This window comes from Macaca fascicularis, chromosome 4 (assembly GCF_037993035.2).
Source record: "Macaca fascicularis isolate 582-1 chromosome 4, T2T-MFA8v1.1".
Lineage (NCBI taxonomy): Eukaryota > Metazoa > Chordata > Mammalia > Primates > Cercopithecidae > Macaca > Macaca fascicularis.
The window spans coordinates 62815846-62832609 of NC_088378.1; the positions used below are offsets into that span (position 1 = coordinate 62815846).

At 42.5% G+C, this 16764-nt stretch overlaps 1 protein-coding gene and 2 long non-coding RNA genes across 6 annotated transcripts in view; 2 read left to right on the forward strand and 1 right to left on the reverse strand.

The window, feature by feature from the left end:
• Nucleotides 1–915, reverse strand: part of CNKSR3 (CNKSR family member 3) — a 112419-nt gene extending 111504 nt beyond the window's left edge. For 3 of the 4 annotated variants that reach the window (XM_005552189.4, XM_005552188.4, XM_045391344.2), the window contains exon 1: nt 317–915. In XM_005552189.4, coding sequence (XP_005552246.3) covers nt 317–368 — 52 coding nt within the window. In that variant the 5' untranslated portion in view covers nt 369–915. The other variant, XM_045391345.2, reaches the window with a different exon arrangement.
• Nucleotides 916–1044: 129 nt separating this feature from the next.
• LOC135970556 (uncharacterized) lies at nt 1045–1685 on the forward strand. The gene is made up of 2 exons (XR_012433552.1): nt 1045–1204; nt 1312–1685. It is a non-coding gene; the product is annotated as an uncharacterized lncRNA (long non-coding RNA).
• A 416-nt stretch (nt 1686–2101) lies between these two features.
• LOC135970406 (uncharacterized) lies at nt 2102–4038 on the forward strand. Its single transcript, XR_010586080.2, has 2 exons — nt 2102–2235; nt 2338–4038. It is a non-coding gene; the product is annotated as an uncharacterized lncRNA (long non-coding RNA).
• Nucleotides 4039–16764: the final 12726 nt, after the last annotated feature.

The following is a 16764-nucleotide window of genomic DNA, read 5'->3' on the forward strand; positions in this document are numbered from 1 at the left end:
CCCCGGCCCGAGTGCCGAGTCCGGAGATCCACATCACCAGCCCTCAACCTCCACAGAAAGGCCACCCCTACTCCCTGGTTTAAGGATGGGGCTCCCCTCGGTTTGCCACAATCCGCACCCCGGAAAGGAAGAGCTCGGAGCAGGTATGAGAGATACCGGCGCACAGGCCACTCGGCAGAAGTTTGCATTGTCACCGGGCTGTGCCCTCACCGCTTCTCGCCGGGAGGAAGGGCCAAGCACCCCCTACCCCAGTTCCCCGCCCAACCATCCCCGAGGCTGGAGGACTCCGGACACTCCCCCCGCAAGGCCCGCGCACCTCTAGTCCAGTCCACCACTTGTTTGGGGCTCCACTTGGTCACGGGTTCCATGGTAAACGGCTTCGCCTCTCGCTGGGTTGAAGAGTCGGAGATAAAGTGTTGCCGCCTGTGCTCCGGTGGCCCTTCCCGGGAGGGCGCGCCCACGGCTGCTCCCTTGCGCCCGAGCGACTTCTTCAAGGCTGCATGGCCGCGGTCAGCGGGTCGTCCCAGCGCAGCTCCGCCAGGGGAGCCTGGCCCTCTCCCTCCAGCTGCCACAGTCCAGCTGCAGCTCCTTCTTCCCCCGCCGCCGCCGGGATCCTGGGCACAGCTGCTGCTCCTGGGCGACGGCAGCTGCAGGCACGCCGGGCTGCGACCCCAGACCCCTGGCCTCGGCTCGGCACGGGAGCCTCCCGGCCCGGGACCACTTTCTTAGTTCTCCTGAGGCGCGATCGGCTCTCCCTCCGCCCGTCTTCTCGCCGGCTGGTTCCCCGGGGTCCCCGCTCCGCGTGCGCTGGCGTCCCGGAGCCTTCCCGGCGCAGGTCCCACCTCCTGCGCCGCCCTCCCGTGCCGCACTGGCAGGGAAGAGCGCAGAGCGTGCGCGCTGGGGTTGCAAAGTTTCAGCTCCGGTCACTGCAAACCGAATAAAAGAGAGGGCGGGGCCGAGGGGCCAGGGAAACTCGTGGGAGGGGGCGGGTCCGCCCGAAGCGGCCGACTCCGGTTACTTTCCCTCTCTAAGCCGGTCTGGCTCACACCCGCAGCGTCCTGGGCCCTGCTTTCCTTTTCAAGGGGCGGGTTGTAGATCGCGCGCGCACCCTGGAGAGCCTGCTGGCTTGTGTGAGGCCCTGGCCCTGTGGGTAGCAGAACACTCTGTCTCGCTGTGAGCAACAATACACTTAAAAAAAAAAAAAGTAAGATCTGCATGTTCTGTTCATTTCAAATGCTTTATGTCATAATATTACTCTGCCATTAAGCCGTCATTTTAAGTTTCTTAAAGTAGAACAATTTTTTTTTTTAGATGGAGTCTCCCTCTGTCGCCCAGGCTGGAGTGCAGTGGCACGATCTCGGCTCACTGCAGCCTCTGCCACCCAGGTTCCAGCGATTCTCCCGCCTCAGCCTCCCGAGTAGCTGGGATTACAGGCGCCCGCCACTACGCCCGGCTAATTTTTGTATTTTTATTAGAGACGGGGTTTCACCATGTTGGCCAGACTGGTCTCGAAATCCTGACCTGAGGTGATCCGCCCGCATCGGCCTCCCGAAGTGCTGGGATTACAGGCCTGAGCCACCGCGCCAGGCCAGAACAATTTTTTTTCATTTATATGTTGACTGAAATCGTAACAATGTAACTCTTTTAATGCTATTGCTATGAAATTTCAACTTTGCGACTAAAATTAGATTGATGGCTTTTAGCGTTATATTTTGCTATATTATAATTTCATATTTACAGCGTGAGCTAATGCTCCTTTGGATTAGTCATTAACCGTGAAAGGAAAGTTGTTAGCCAACAACAACAACAAAAAATAGCTCGTGCACAATTTCAGCGCCTGGCAGGGGGAGGGTCCTTCCATATTCATGGACTCCAACTGGGGCCAGAGTTAACGCTAAACTGGGGGAAAATCTAATTTGAATGCCTGCCTCTCCTTCAAGTTCTCCCTGCATCCTAACTGTCTCCCCCACCCCTGCCACCCTCGCCACCACCCCTCCCCTCACCCCCCAACACCCCCCCAACCCCCCCGCCCCCCCCCCCCCAGCAACCTCTACCTCTCACTCTTTTTGGCACTGAATGATTCTTACTTTCAATTACGGTTATTTATTTACATCTTCCTCTTGGAGACTATTAACCCCGTGAGGGCAGAACCTACTTGATCTCATATAGAATTTTCTTTCCTCCCTTTCTTCCTACTACCTAACTTGTAGCAGCCAGCACGGGACCAAAGGCAAGGTTGGTATTTATTCATTCAATAAATATCTGGGACTGCTTCCTATGTGCCAGCCACTGTATTCAGTATTTGTTGAAGTCGTGTGATATGTGCTGCTTACACAGGTCTCTTTGGACGCACATGTGGAAAAATGGCTAGCAGCCAGCCTAGCATGAGATGAGCTGGAGCAACCAAGCAAAAGAAACATTTTTAAACAGCAAAACATCAGACCCACCTCCCATTCAACTCCCCTAAAGGACTGGGCAACACAGAGACACACAACTATCAAATATAGTGATTTTTTTTTTTCATCTAGCGAAAGTGACTGGGAGACCACGAAAGTTGGCAAAGGCAATGACAAAATTCCTGATACAGTAGTTATCCTGTTAAAAAAAAAATGACCTTTAAACTTAATGACATCTGGCATTAACCATCTTTACAGCAGTCGGCAGGGAGATGGACCTTGACATTGGTTCACTGGAAAGTGTCAGCAACCTGATGCACACCTTTGGTTTCAGCAATCACTGCCTGTTGTGTCATTTCTGATTATGATTAGGGTGACCACATAACTTACCTCCAAATCAAAATATTCTTGAGCATGAAAGAAGAGACTATCAAGAATTCCATTGGAATAACATGAATAAACTGGGCCATGTGGTCCACACAATTATAAAAAAAGGTCAAATATTAATGATTTTGCCATGGAATTTTACTTCATGTTTTCACGTCTTCAGATTCATTGGCAGTAGTCTTTACCAGAAGAGCTAAAACACTAAAATTCTGCGACTCAAGCAAGAGTTTGCAAAACATCCCACGGAGCCAACACACTATCTACACTTGATACATAAATACAGCATAGCTAAAGAGGAAGGCCACGCTAAGATCTCTAACCCGGAAGACCAATTAACTATCTAAATGAATTAGCATTCTGTTTACACTTCAACTCCTGGAGGCTAATTACTATTTAAATAAAGCCTTCTACCTTAATTACTGCTGTTAGCCTGTGAAAGTTTTAGGGAGGCCTGCCTTCCTAGCTGAAATGCAAACTGGAGGACATGCAAAGCTATTAATGGCATACAAAGCTAATAAAGGCAGAACCTTAAGTAAATGGCTTTAAAAATTAAGTACATATAAAAGGATAATTTGTAAATTTGCTAACTTTTCTATCTCTGCTAGCTAAAATCTGTAGCTATTACACCATATGTTCACGCACGACACCAAACTGCAGCTATGCCATCTTCCAGATAAGAACTCTTCATTTGTGCCTTGATGTTTACTACAATTCCTCACACATACATAATAAGCCTTCTTAAAATTGAATTAATATGTAGAACTGATACTAGACCCCAGATCTTCTAGATTTCTTTCCAGCTCTTTCATTTTTCTGACTCTTCTCCTTCTTGCATGTTTAAGTCATTTATTCAGTTGATGAAAGACATATTAGGTACTTATTAGGCACTAAACTAAGCACCAGGAGGATTCAGAAATGATGAGTAACCTTTTAGATCAAAAACACCATGTGACTTTGTAAGGGTGGATTTCTTCTGTAGTCTTTCATCCAAGGAAAGTGACCTGGTAAATAAACCCAAACAAGGGAATTCGAGGACCAATGTGATATTAACATTTTAAGCTTGTTCAAAATTTATTACTTCTTTATGTGAGAACAAGGGATGGAGTATTTTGGATTAGTGGTTATAACTATAATTTGATAAACACAGAGGAGCAAATTAAGCAAACTTTAAAGCAAATTATTAATCTGTAAAAAGCCAGTCTCCTTCCCCAGTTAAAAACAATGTTTTCCAGAATAAAAGAAAAAAATAAATCAAGTTGCTCTAAATATTCAACTTTATTTCACAATCTGAGGTTCTTCTCTGATTTTCTTTCCCTCATATTTCTTTTTAACTATTTTCAGAATATTCAAAATTATTTAATTTTTTCACATATAATTGTCTCGTGTATGTTCTTAAGTTATCTTTCATCTTGAGAGATACCAAAAAAAACCTGCAGTTTTCTGCCTGGAAAATATCCTACAGTCAGAGCTAAGCATTCTTATCTATGACATTACATCACTGCGAAGTCATCACTGGTTAACTAAATTATCCCGACTGCTCACGTTCTTGTCTTTCATTTAATTCCATTTGGTCTGAATTCTTCACACCATAGTAATGTAGTTATCTCCCTAAACATGCCAGGTTCCCTATCAGATAATTCAGGTAGTAAAGACTTCAAGCTTTATTATTTTTTTATTTTTCAAGTGCTGCCTTATTCAAATTCTTCTGATCATTCAGGAACATTAAGTCATTCTACAGTTGGAAAGCTGGTATTTGGCTTTCTTTTACTGACCCTATCTCTAACTCAAAGATCAATGTCAATTAGATAAATATTCAAAAACCTCACCTACTTTAAATCGTACTTGGAAAAGTTGATTAATCTTTTCTAATAAAAAGAGAAACATTGACGTTGCTAAATTCTATTTTCAAGGCCTTATCGTTGTACCTTGGAAGAGTTGATAGATGAGGCAGTACCCACAAAAGAACTGTATGTCCTTGCCCTGAAGTGCAGAAGCTACTAACGAAGGAGGGTGCTGCAGACAAAGAGGGAACAATCAAGCCTACATTTTTTTCCTGTGGATTTCTGTTACTTTTTGTGCCCCCTATGAAGTTGCGGAGTATCCAAAAAGAACAGAATGCCATTTGCACCAGCTGTTCTTACAGTTCCAATTTAACTTTATGGACTCCTAATCTCAGAACAAGTCAATATAATACCAAGAGTTTCAGACTCAGTGATTTTTGTTTCAATCATGATTCCTATGTTGATAAGGACAAAGTCTCAGGGTGAAAAAAGATTAATGAACGTCACTCTAAACCTAAAAATAAACCAATAATTAAGTTAGGCAATGTAAAAATATAGCATTTGGAAATAAAATGCAGATTTGGCCCCGTGCCGTGGCTCACGCTTGTAATCCTAGCACTTTGGGAGGCCGAGGCAGGTGGATCACTTGAGGCCCGGTGTTCGAGACCAGCCTGACCAACATGGTGAAACCCCATCTCTATTAAAAATACAAAAATTAGCCGGGTGTGGTGGCAGGCACCTGTAGTCCCAGCTACCTGGGAATCTGAGGAAGGAGACTTCCTTGAACTCAGGAGGCAGAAGTTACAATGAGTTGAGATCATGCCACTGCACTCCAGCCTGGGTGAAGAGCGAAACTGTGTGGAAAGACAGAAAAAGAAAGAGAGAGGGAGGGAGGGAGGGAGGAAAAAAGGAAGGAAGGAAGGAAGGAAGGAAGGAAGGAAGGAAGGAAGGAAGGAAGGAAGGAACGAAGGAAGGAACGAAGGAAGGAAGGAGATGCAGATTTGAGTATCCTAAACACACTAAGCTGAAATTTCAAAAAATCTCTACAATGTTAACAAGAAGAACATAAAAATAATTGTTTATATATTGTTTTATGTATGCAAGACACTTCTGGTAAAAAAAATTAAAAATTAAAAATATGTTTTGTTTTATATTTTCCTAACTTCAGTTTGGCATAACAAATATTTAATATTCCTATTTCAAATAAAATAGAAATATATACACAAATGCCCCAGACTATAATTAAGCAAGTTTAATTAACTTTGAACTCAGTCTAAAAGTTGTCTGCTCCTCCATTACTTAACTACCATTCCATACAGAGGAGGAGATTTTCTTCTAGTTTCAGCCTACCAAAGGTATTTAGATTCTGCAGCCACTGCTAATCAACACATCCAGATTTTTACTAAAGGCACATATATGTTTCCCCTTTGGGATCCTTAGACATTTGAGCCTGTAACAGGAGACTATGCCTTAATTTTCCACAACTAGCTCCTTGCATTTGGAAATACTATAACCATTTGGGATGGGAGAGCGGTGGAAAGAAAAAGAACATAGAAAAGCAGGAAGTGTTTCAGTCTACTTCGACATCAAAAGGGAAAGGATGAAAATTAATACCAATCAGGGTTTCCTGTAGGCAGTCAGGTGATTCCATAGGATTTTGAGAGCACTCCCAAAGGTCTCATAGAACAGGAAGACTCACACTTGCTGCCAAAAAGTCAGCAAAACGATTATTGAAATCCACAACCAGCTCACAAATGATAGCGACAGTCATTGTTTTACAGTAATTGTTTTAATACACTCGCATTCCATTCTGGGAAAACTCCCAGATCAAATCATTTTTTCCTTTTGAGTTTCATGGAACTTTTGCTTTTGGTTACAGAGTGATGGGCTTCTATCCATTCTTTTCCACTATTTTTCCCTTTCTCCTGGGCCCAGTCCTAGAGAAACAGGTGGGGTAAGGGGCAGGTGGCGGGAGGGATTTCAGGAGCTAGAGGAACCTCAGTTTAGGGAGCCACAGAAAGCCCTGGGTGGTTAAACCAGTTCTACCTGAGTCGGAGGAAATCTCTGCTGCTAGTGGAGAGAACCTAAGGGAGAACCTGAAAAACACCGGGAAGTTAAGGCCACAGCCTTCACTTCTGTCCTGCTCCAAGTTACATCCCCTGGGTGTGCCGCTCAGTGACCAGCCAGATGGGGTATGGGGTTTCTGTCTATTTAATATTTCTCCTAGTACGAAAGGACAGGAGAAATAGGGCCCACTTCATAAAGCGCCTTCTTAAGGTTTAAGAAGGACAGGAATACAAACGTAATGCTGGTCTCACCAGGGAGGACCAGGCAGTGCCTCACTCCTTTTCCAGAATCACCTCCTCTGCCTTTGCGTCCATGTCTTCTTGTGAGATAACTTCATTTCCACTAAAGTGCTGGCCTAAGATTTCCCTTTCCTTGGAAAATTCATGTTTCCAAGAGGAACACTTCGAGACTCCCAACTAACTTTATTATCCCGATCTCTTACCCAGTCCATAACTGGCCCTATAACCTTGAGCAAGCTAGCTGCTTTGGGTGGAAAGGAACATTAAGGATCCTTCTAGCTGTAACATTCTCTTTTCTAATATTGAGATATCAGTTGTTGAGGGCAGCTAAGGAAGGGGCTTTTATTTTTTCATTTTTTCGAGAGGGCTCTGTCACCCAGGCTGGAGTGCAGTGGCATGATCACGGCTCACTGCAGTCTCAAACTCCTGGGATCAAGCAATCCTCCCACCTCAGCCTCCTGAGTAGCTGGGACTTTAGGCACGTGCTACGATGCCTGGCTAAGCTTTTTTGTTTTGTTTTTATAGAGACGGAGTCTTACTATGTTGCCCAAGCTGGTCACAAACTCCTAAACTCAAACAATACTCCTGCCTTGACCTCCCAAAGTGCTGGGAGGTGTGAGCCACCCTGCCTGACCAAGAAGGCATTTTTGAATGAGAGAACTAATGAATCCCTTCCTGTCTGCCGTGAGTTCACACGGCTTACTGTAGTTGTATAAACTCACTTGCTGAACTGGTTTTGGAGACATTAGGTTTGAAAATTGGAAATGGTCAGGCGTGGTGGCTCATGCCTGTAATCCTAGCAATTTGGGAGGCTAAGGCAGGTAGATCACTGGAGCCAGGAGTTTGAGACCAGCTGAGTCAAGAGGGTGGAACCCCATCTCTACAAAATAAACAAACAAACAAACAAATATAATGAGCCAGATGTGGTGGTGTGTGCCCGTGGTCCCAGCTACTCAGGAGGCTGAGGCAGGAGGCTCACTTGAGCCCAGGAGGTCAAGGCTGTGGTGAGCCATGATTGTGCCACTGTACTCCAGCCTGGGTGACAGAGTGAGACCTTGTTCTCCGAAAAGAAAGAGAAGAGAAGAGAAAAGAAAAGAGAAACAAAAAGAAAAGAAAAGACGGAAGGAGGGAAGGAAGGAAGGAAGGAGGGAGGGAGGGAGGGAGGGAGGGGAGTGGAGTCGGGGGAGAGGGAGAGAGGCAAACCGGGCGCGGTGGCTCACACCTGTAATCCCAGCACTTTGGAATGCCAAGGCGGGCAGATCACAAAGTCAGGAGTTCGAGACCAGCCTGGCCAATATAGTGAAATCCCGTCTCTACTAAGAAAAAAAATTAAGAAAGAAAAAAATTAGCTGGACATGGTGGTGGGTGCCTGTAGTCCCGGCTATTTGGGAGACTGAGACAAGAGAATCACTTGAACCCAGGAGGCGGAGATTGCAGTGAGCTGAGATTGCGCCACTGCACTCCAGCCTGGGTGACAGAGTGAGACTCCAAAAAAAAAAAAAAGAGAGAGAGAGGAAGGAGGGAAGGGGGGAAAGGGAGGGAGGGAGGGCATGGTGACAATGGGATAGCAAGGAGATTCAGGGTTCTGTATATAGTTTATATATTTTAATAGAGAATGAAGATATGCAATTTATCAGAAGCTATCAATAATGCAATGATAGCAAATCATACTTTGCATGTCAAACTGAGGCATTTCTGTCAGTATTAAAATAAAAATATTACATCCACAGAGAAACACTTATTGCCATTATTGGTCATCAGATGCCAACTCAGGCTCCACTTGGCTCCCCAAGAAAGAGACACCATCTGGTGTGATGGTTAATTTTATGTGTCAGTTTGACTGGGCTAAGGGATGCCCAGAGAGCTGGTAACACGTTATTTCTGGGTGTGTCTGTGAGAGTGTTTCTGGATGAAATTAGCATTTGAATCAGGAGGCTGAGTAAAGATCACCCGTACTAATGTGGGCGACCATCATCCAACCACTGAGGGCCCAAATAAAACCAAAGGCAGAGAAAGGGATGGATTTTGTCTCTGTCTCCTTGAGCCAGAGCACCTGTCAAATCCCATCCTAGACATCAATGCTCCTGGTTCTCTGGCATTCAGACTCCAGTACTTACACTAGTAGCCCACGCCCCCATCCCCCACCACCCCCTCCACCTCCACACACACAGGTTCTCAGGCCTTCGGACTGAATTACACCATTGGTCTTTCTGCTTTTCCAACTTGCGGAGGACAGATGGTGGGACTTCTCACCCTTCATAATCGTGTGAGCCAATTCCCATAACAAATTAAAAAATTATTAAGCATACTAATATATACTTAAATATGTCTGTGTGTGTACATGTATGTATATGTGTGTATATGTATGTATGTGTGTATATATATGTATGTATATGTATGATACGTGTGTATATATAGATAGGGAAGAGTTAGCATCTTGGATATTTGAGACATCTCTAGTTTTACAGTGACACAGACTGAAGATGTTGGAAGCTCTTTGTCTCAGAAACACCTAATATTTTGCACAGTGTTTATATATATACACACACACACATATATATACACACACACATACATATATACACATACATATATACACACACATACATATACATATATGTATATATGTATCCTATTGGTTTTTTTCTGTGAAAACCCCTAATACACCTGGTGTAAACAGAGGGGCTCCAATTTCACTTAGGACCAAAACACTATCGGCCTTCCGGCGCCCTTTGCTCTGTCTTCCCCACAAACCTCACAGGCAAATGTTGTTTGAGCTTTAATTTCACTGGATTTTTACAGTTTGTATTCTGTTTAGTTCTGTGGTTCTCATTTCTTTTTTTCTCATAATGAAAACACAACTACAAAATGACCTCTAATGAAGTTATTATTTTACAAAGACTGAATATCCAAAACCAGTGGAGGCTTTTTTTCCCCCCAGAATAGTGTACTGGAAGGTGCTAGTAGCTCTCCCATATCCCTTCATCAAGTAATGATCCACCAAATCATTTCATCTATAATTAAATCATCTACAATGTCTTTCTCAGCCCTGTCATCATAAATTTAACCAATGCAATATTGCTTAACATCAACATAAATGCGTCTTAGGTATGCATCCTCTCACCCAAAAGGATTCTCAAATGTAAGTATTGCTTTAATCAGCACTTGGCCTTTGTTTATTTAGGGCTCTTTGTGTAAAATATTAGATGTTTCTAAGACAAAGAGCTTCCATCCTCTTCAATCTATGTCAATGTAAAACTAGGATGCTAATTCCCTCACCAGTGCTTTTCCTACTCTTCCTCTCTTTAACATCTGGCTCCATCAGCAGCTTCTTCTATTGAGTGTGGAATCTAGTACAAATGAAATCTCTACATAATTGACAAGGTCTGAAATTTGACTGATTATCTTTTATATGGTTTTTAAAATTTCTTCTTCTGATAGCATTTTTTTCTGCTGTTTTATTTGTTGGAAAAGTGGCAACAATTCAAGGAATGGTGTTTTCTTCAGTTACTAATTAATCCACTAAGAAACTTAAAAGCATTCCCTTCTGGGAAAAGGGAGCCTTATGTAGTTGACAAAAGTCCTTTATCCTAAAAGGTCCAAAGGCTTAATCATCGTCAACCTCCAGTAGAGCTGCCATACTTTTAAAGACTCCCTAAGGGCTTCTCATGGAAGACTGCTCAAAGAAGAAGTCCAGTCATGGAGAAAAGTTGAGCTTGATGAATTCCAAATTCAGCGTTTCAGTCACTTAGAGATAAGCCTTGTAACTGTCATCACATATGGGCCACAAAAGAAGAGTCTCTTATTTGTTCCAGTCAAGTATGCAAATATTATAGCCAAGTAGCCAAAAAATTACTCCTTCACCCACATTTCTTTAGATGTTATTGATATCCTCAGAACAACCATGCACAATCTCCCACCAGGTTTTTGGGCTAAAATGTAGCTGACTAAAAATGGAAACTTTCACTTCATCTTACAGTATTTATGTACAAACAATCCTGAGTGGTCTCCACATAGGAGCTGCACTTCTACAGACAATATATGCACCACAAAATTAACTTATTTGGGAACTGGAGGAGATTTTTTCAAATTGACAAATGAAAGTTGTAAATATTTATGGTGTACAATATGATATTTTGATATATGCACACATTGTGGAATGGCTAAATCAAACTAAGAGGGGATTTTATTTTACCCTGGACCATGTAATTCCAGTATAGCTGTCATTTAGGCAAATAGTCTTTGATACAAATGTAAAGTAACAACAAGTGATCTTAAATTCATCCACAATTTCAGAAATGAAAAAGAAAAATCTCAAATGTTTTTATTAAGGAAATGTTAAATTATGGTGGCAGCTTAGAAGTGACCAAAGTAGTAAGAAGAATGAGGCTCAAGAAATTGAAATTGTCAATAATTCTTTATCCAACAATAATATTAATCAATAATAAGCAACAGATGTAAAACAAGGCATAACATGGTATTATATGCTAACAAACAATATGAATAAAACAAGGCATGGCTAATTTAAAGGTCTCTGAAGCACACCGTTTGTTTTTTAATGCATCAGGGTAATTATGGTAATTTTTGAATATGTCCACAAATTCTTTGATATTTCCCTTTTCAGAGGTAAAGCCTAATTTCCCTCCCCGTGAAGATGTGACTTGCTTCAACAGAATATGGGAGAAGTAAAGATATGTGACTATAAGACTATGTCATGAAGGACATTGTGGCTTCTGCCTGTCTTTCTTCTGGATCACACCCCAGTGGAGAAAGACAACCTCCATGTTGTGAGGACACTCAAGCAGCCCTTCGTGGAGGTCCACATGGTGAGGAATTGAGGCCTCCTGGCCGATGACTCATGCTAACTTGCTAGCCATGGGAGTCAGCTACCTTGGAAGCAATCCTTCATCCCCAGTCAAGCACTCAGATGACTGCAGCCCTGGCCAACATCTTGACTGCAACCTATGAACGACCCTGAGCAGAACTGTCCAGCTAAGCCACTCCTGGCTCACAGAAATGGGGTGAGATAATAAACATTTATTGTTTCAAGCTGTTAAGTTTGGGGGTATGTTACACAGCAAGAGATAACTAATATAGAATATTTCACTCATTTCTACATGAAGATTTCTTTTCCTTTTTTGGAGACAGAGTCTCACTCTGTCGCCCAGGCTGGAGTGCAGTAGTGTGATCTCGGCTTACTGCAACCTCTGCCTCCCAGGTTCACGCCATTCTCCTGCATCAGCCTCCTGAGTAGCTGGGACTGCAGATGCCTGCCACCACGCCCGGCTAATTTTTTTGTATTTTTTTAGTAGAGATAGGGTTTCACCATGTTAGCCAGGATGGTCTCAATCTCCTGACCTCGTGATCCACCCGCCTCGGCCCTCCAAAGTGCTGGGATTACAGACATGAGTCACTGCTCCCGGCCCTAAATAAAGATTTCTGTCACATAAATATACAATACTGTATTTATCAAACACTATGTGTTAATATATTCATTGTCAATCCCATCCCATTAGAATGTAAGCTGCATGAAAGCAAAAGTTTGTTTTGTTCAGTGCCATGGACTTACAGTGTTGATAAATCAATAAATATTTCTTGAATGTATTAATCACTCAATGAGTTCATCCTACTTTGTATCAGATTAAAAAGCGGAGAATAAAAAACTTTTTGGACTAGTGCTTAATCAGTGGTAAGCTAAATAAACTTCAGCAAAGGGGTTAAAAAGTCATCATATTTATAGTTGAAAGCTGGAATAACTTTTCTACTGTTGATTTTATTATTTAGATACAGTACCAGTGAAATCTATTTGTTGACAAAAGGAAAAGGTTCAAGTGTAGATAAAATTCTACAATTTCTACACATAGTGTTTAACAAACAAGTATGAGAAGAGAAAGTACTATAGAAAAACAATTACCAAGCGCACACACGTAACACACACACACAAACACCCCAGAGTCTGGTGTGAAAGTGTACTAAAGGGTCTCTACATGATGAACTCTATCAACAACTTCAAAATGCTAAGGAGCTGTAACATGAGTACAATGTGGTAAGTCTTCTATGAGCCAAAATAAATAGTGTAGTGTTCATTTTCAACACTCACAAAGCTGTTGCTTTCCTATGTGTGCCATGGAGCAGACAGGTCAGTACATTTTCTTTCTTTCAGCAGCGTTCCTATTTGCATCTAAAGACCCATCTAATCAATCTAATTATTTTCCACCATGTCCAATTGAATCCTTCTCTACTAAATTGCTTCTTTATTCAAGCTGTACAATTTCCTCTGTGTTCTTCCACGGTCATCATTGTATCTTTTACTTTCTTTGCATTCACTGGACATTAAAGAAGTGCCTAGTAAATGGCTATTCTGTATTTTACCATTCAGGTCTAAAACAGCCTTAAAAAGCCTGTAGTTATCTCCTGATCAATCCAACAAGGAGTTGAATGTCTACCACCAGCTCCTACTGTTCTAGGTGATGTAAATGAGATAACATTTTTTAAAATTAGATCATCTTTTCCAAAAGAAAATATAATTCACCACAAAAAGATGGCACTGTAGTGAACAAGATTATCACACTAGTCTTATATTAGGCAATTGGTAAAACTATGTATGAGTTCAGCTTCCTGGCTGAATTGTGTCCCAGAGATGGAAACTATGGAAGTTCAGTGAAATCAGAAATAGGTAAAGATTTCAGAAGCAAGGTTAATACCAGGTCTGTATGGGTTGCTTGAGCTAAAAGCAGATTGACTTCCACGTCCTAAAGAAAGCAATCCCAGAAAATAAAAAGAGAAAAAGAGAATGAACAGAGAAAATAATAGTGCATGAATAAATCAGGGACATAATAACTGACTTAATAATGGGATTCCACCTTTAATAGAAAAAATGACAGTTGAATGTTTTATGAATTATTGATGCCTGGGACAATGAAAATAATAATTGTCTGACACTCTTCTGTTTAAGAGGCAATGGCAAGCTGGAGCTTGTGAGATATGTTGTCACTGGCCTGGGTCTAGTCAGGTGACATCCACTTTTCTCCCTTGCTCAGTTGTTTTAAAAAATAAATGTAGAGAAACATCACGTGCCAGGTATAGACAGCTTTCAAAGAATCATAATATTGGGAGAAAGAAAAATCATGGTAAGAACAAAATAAGATAATGAAGTACAACATCATAAGTAATCTTGACTCTGCCGCCTGTGTTAGTCCGTTTTGTGTTGCTGTAAAGGAATACTCAGGACTAGGTAATTTATAAAGGAAAAGAGGTTTATTTGTCTCACAAATCTGCAGGCTGTACAAGCATTTCACTAGCATCGGCTCAGCTTCTGGTGAGGCCTCAGGAAGCTTTTAGTCATGGCAGGATGAACAGGAAGCCAGCATGTGATGACATGGGGAGAGAGGAAGCGAGAGAGAGATAGGAGAAGGAGGTGCCAGGCTTTTTTAAACAACCAGCACTCACTTGAACACTGAGTAAGAATTCACTCATGACCATGGGGAAGGCACCAAACTATTCAGGAGGGACCTGTCCCCATGACCAAAACACCTCCCACCAAGTTCCACCTCCAACATTGGGGATCACATTTCAACATGAGATTTGGAGGAGAAAAATAGCCAAACCACAGCACCGCCTCATCCCCCTTCCCACCCCATGGGTGCTGCAGTTCCCTGCTCTGTTACTGTTAACATCTTCAATAGGCATCACTCATGCACATATGCACCAGGCCTTGTGTTGGCTGGGGGACGCAGTGGTGCACTAAACAGGCAAGAATCGCTGTCACATGGATATCCCCCTTCTTCATGTATTTCATTTATTGTCTGCTTCTACCACCTTAAAAAGCAAGGTCCAGGAGTTTTTATATATACATATGTGTGTGTGTATATGTATATATACATACATGTGTGCAAATATGTATATATACATATATGTGTATATACATATAGATATATGTGTATATACACATACTTTTAGATATATGTGTATATATGCACACATAAAATTAATGTTGAGTTTATAGCAGCTCAACATCAATTTTTCTCACATTAAACAAATATCTTCTAATGAAATTTTAAAAGGACAGGGGAAAGCCTTTGATACTGGTCCACATGTTTGCCTTTCCTCAGAATTATCCTTTTCAAGGAGTGAGGAAGCCGGGGTATTTATACATCAACTCCCTGCAGTCATTGATTGAGAGTTGCTTCCAGGGAATTGTTAATTTCCTGAATTAGAGCAACTGTTTTGGCCAGAGAAAGCCCTCAGGCAAAGGGTTGTAGCCGTTAGCAGTAGGTCATAGAGCCAGCTTGCTCTCAAATGGTGAGGGCTCAGAGAAAAGGACCGGGTAGAGTTTGCCACAGTTTATAATTATACATGCTACGTTACAGAGTGCCTTATCCACAGGCACACTAGCGACGGTGCCTATGGCTTTCCTCGGCCATGGCCCTCCCTACAGGGGAGGTAAGAGGACATGACCACGTGGATCCCATGCAACCCCTTCTAGACCATGCTTCAAGGAGCTGGAATCCCAAAATTCCTTCCTGTTAAGGGTTGAATTTTTTCCCCCAGTAGAAAATACACTGGAGTCCAACCCCTAGTAGCTCAGAATGTGACCTTATTTGGAAATAGGATCTTTACAGACATAATCAAGTTAAAAATAAGACTGGGCATGGTGGCTCATGCCTGCAATCCCAGTACTTTGGGAGGCCAAGGCAGAAGGATCACTTGAGTCCAGGAGTTCAAGACCAACTTGGGCAACATAGCAAGACTCCATCTCTACAAAAAAATTTAAAAATAAGTTAGCTGGGCATGGTGGTGCTCATCTGTGGTTCCAGCTACTCAGGAAGCTGAGGCAGGAGGCTAACTTAAGCCCAGGGAGTTAGAGACTGCAGTGAGCTGTGATCATACCACTGCACTCCAGCCTGGGTGAGAAAGCAAGACCTTGTCTCAAAAAAAAAAAAAGAAAAGAAAAGAAAAGAAAAAAACATTAAGGCTGGGCACTGTGGCTCGTGCCTGTAATCCCAGCACCTTGGGAGGCCAAGATAGGTGGATCATTTGAGCTTAGGATTTCGAGACCAGCCTGGATGACATGGCAAAACCCCGTCTCTATAAAAAAATACAAAAAAATTTAGCCAGACCTGGTGATGCACGCCTGTGGTCCCAGCTAATCAGGAGGCTGTGGCGGGAGACTCACTTGAGCCCAGGAGTTCAAGGCTGCAGTGAGCTGTGATTGAACCACTGCACTCCAACCTGGGCGAGAGAGTGAGACCCTGTCTCAAAAAAAAAAAAAAAAAAGAAAGAAAAAAAATTTTAAATGAGCTCATTAGGGTGGGCCCGAATCCAGTATGACCAGTGTCCTCAAAAAAGGAGAAATTGGACGTGGAAACAGATGTGGGAAGATTGTGTGAAGAGACACAGGAGAAGATGGCCATCCACAAGACGAGGAAGGAGTCCTCACTGCATTCAGAAGAAACCAACCCTGCTGGTATCTTGGTTTGGACTTCTACCTCCAGAATGGTGCAACAGTCAACTTCCATGGTTTAAGCGGCCCAGCTTGTGGTACTTTGTCATGGCAGTCCTAGGAAGCCTCAGAGGCAGGTAGGAGCTCTTTGGAAATCTATACGGGTATATTGGTTTCCTATCAGCAGCAATATCTGGTTTTCACTGTTTTTTTTTTATGGTAGCAGCTACTGGTGCTCAATGCCTAGATCTATCAATTAATTAGGTTTGCATACTAGTAATGTTCTAATTCTACTACTTTGCTTTTATTTATGCAATGGAATAATTTTATAAGATGATTCTTCCTGTCATCTATTTGGTCACCAGTGGTCTGGTTCACATGGGAAAAGCAGGACAAGTGTTCCCCTTATGTGGTTTTCATGATAAAAATTGGGTCTTTATTATCCTTAGAAG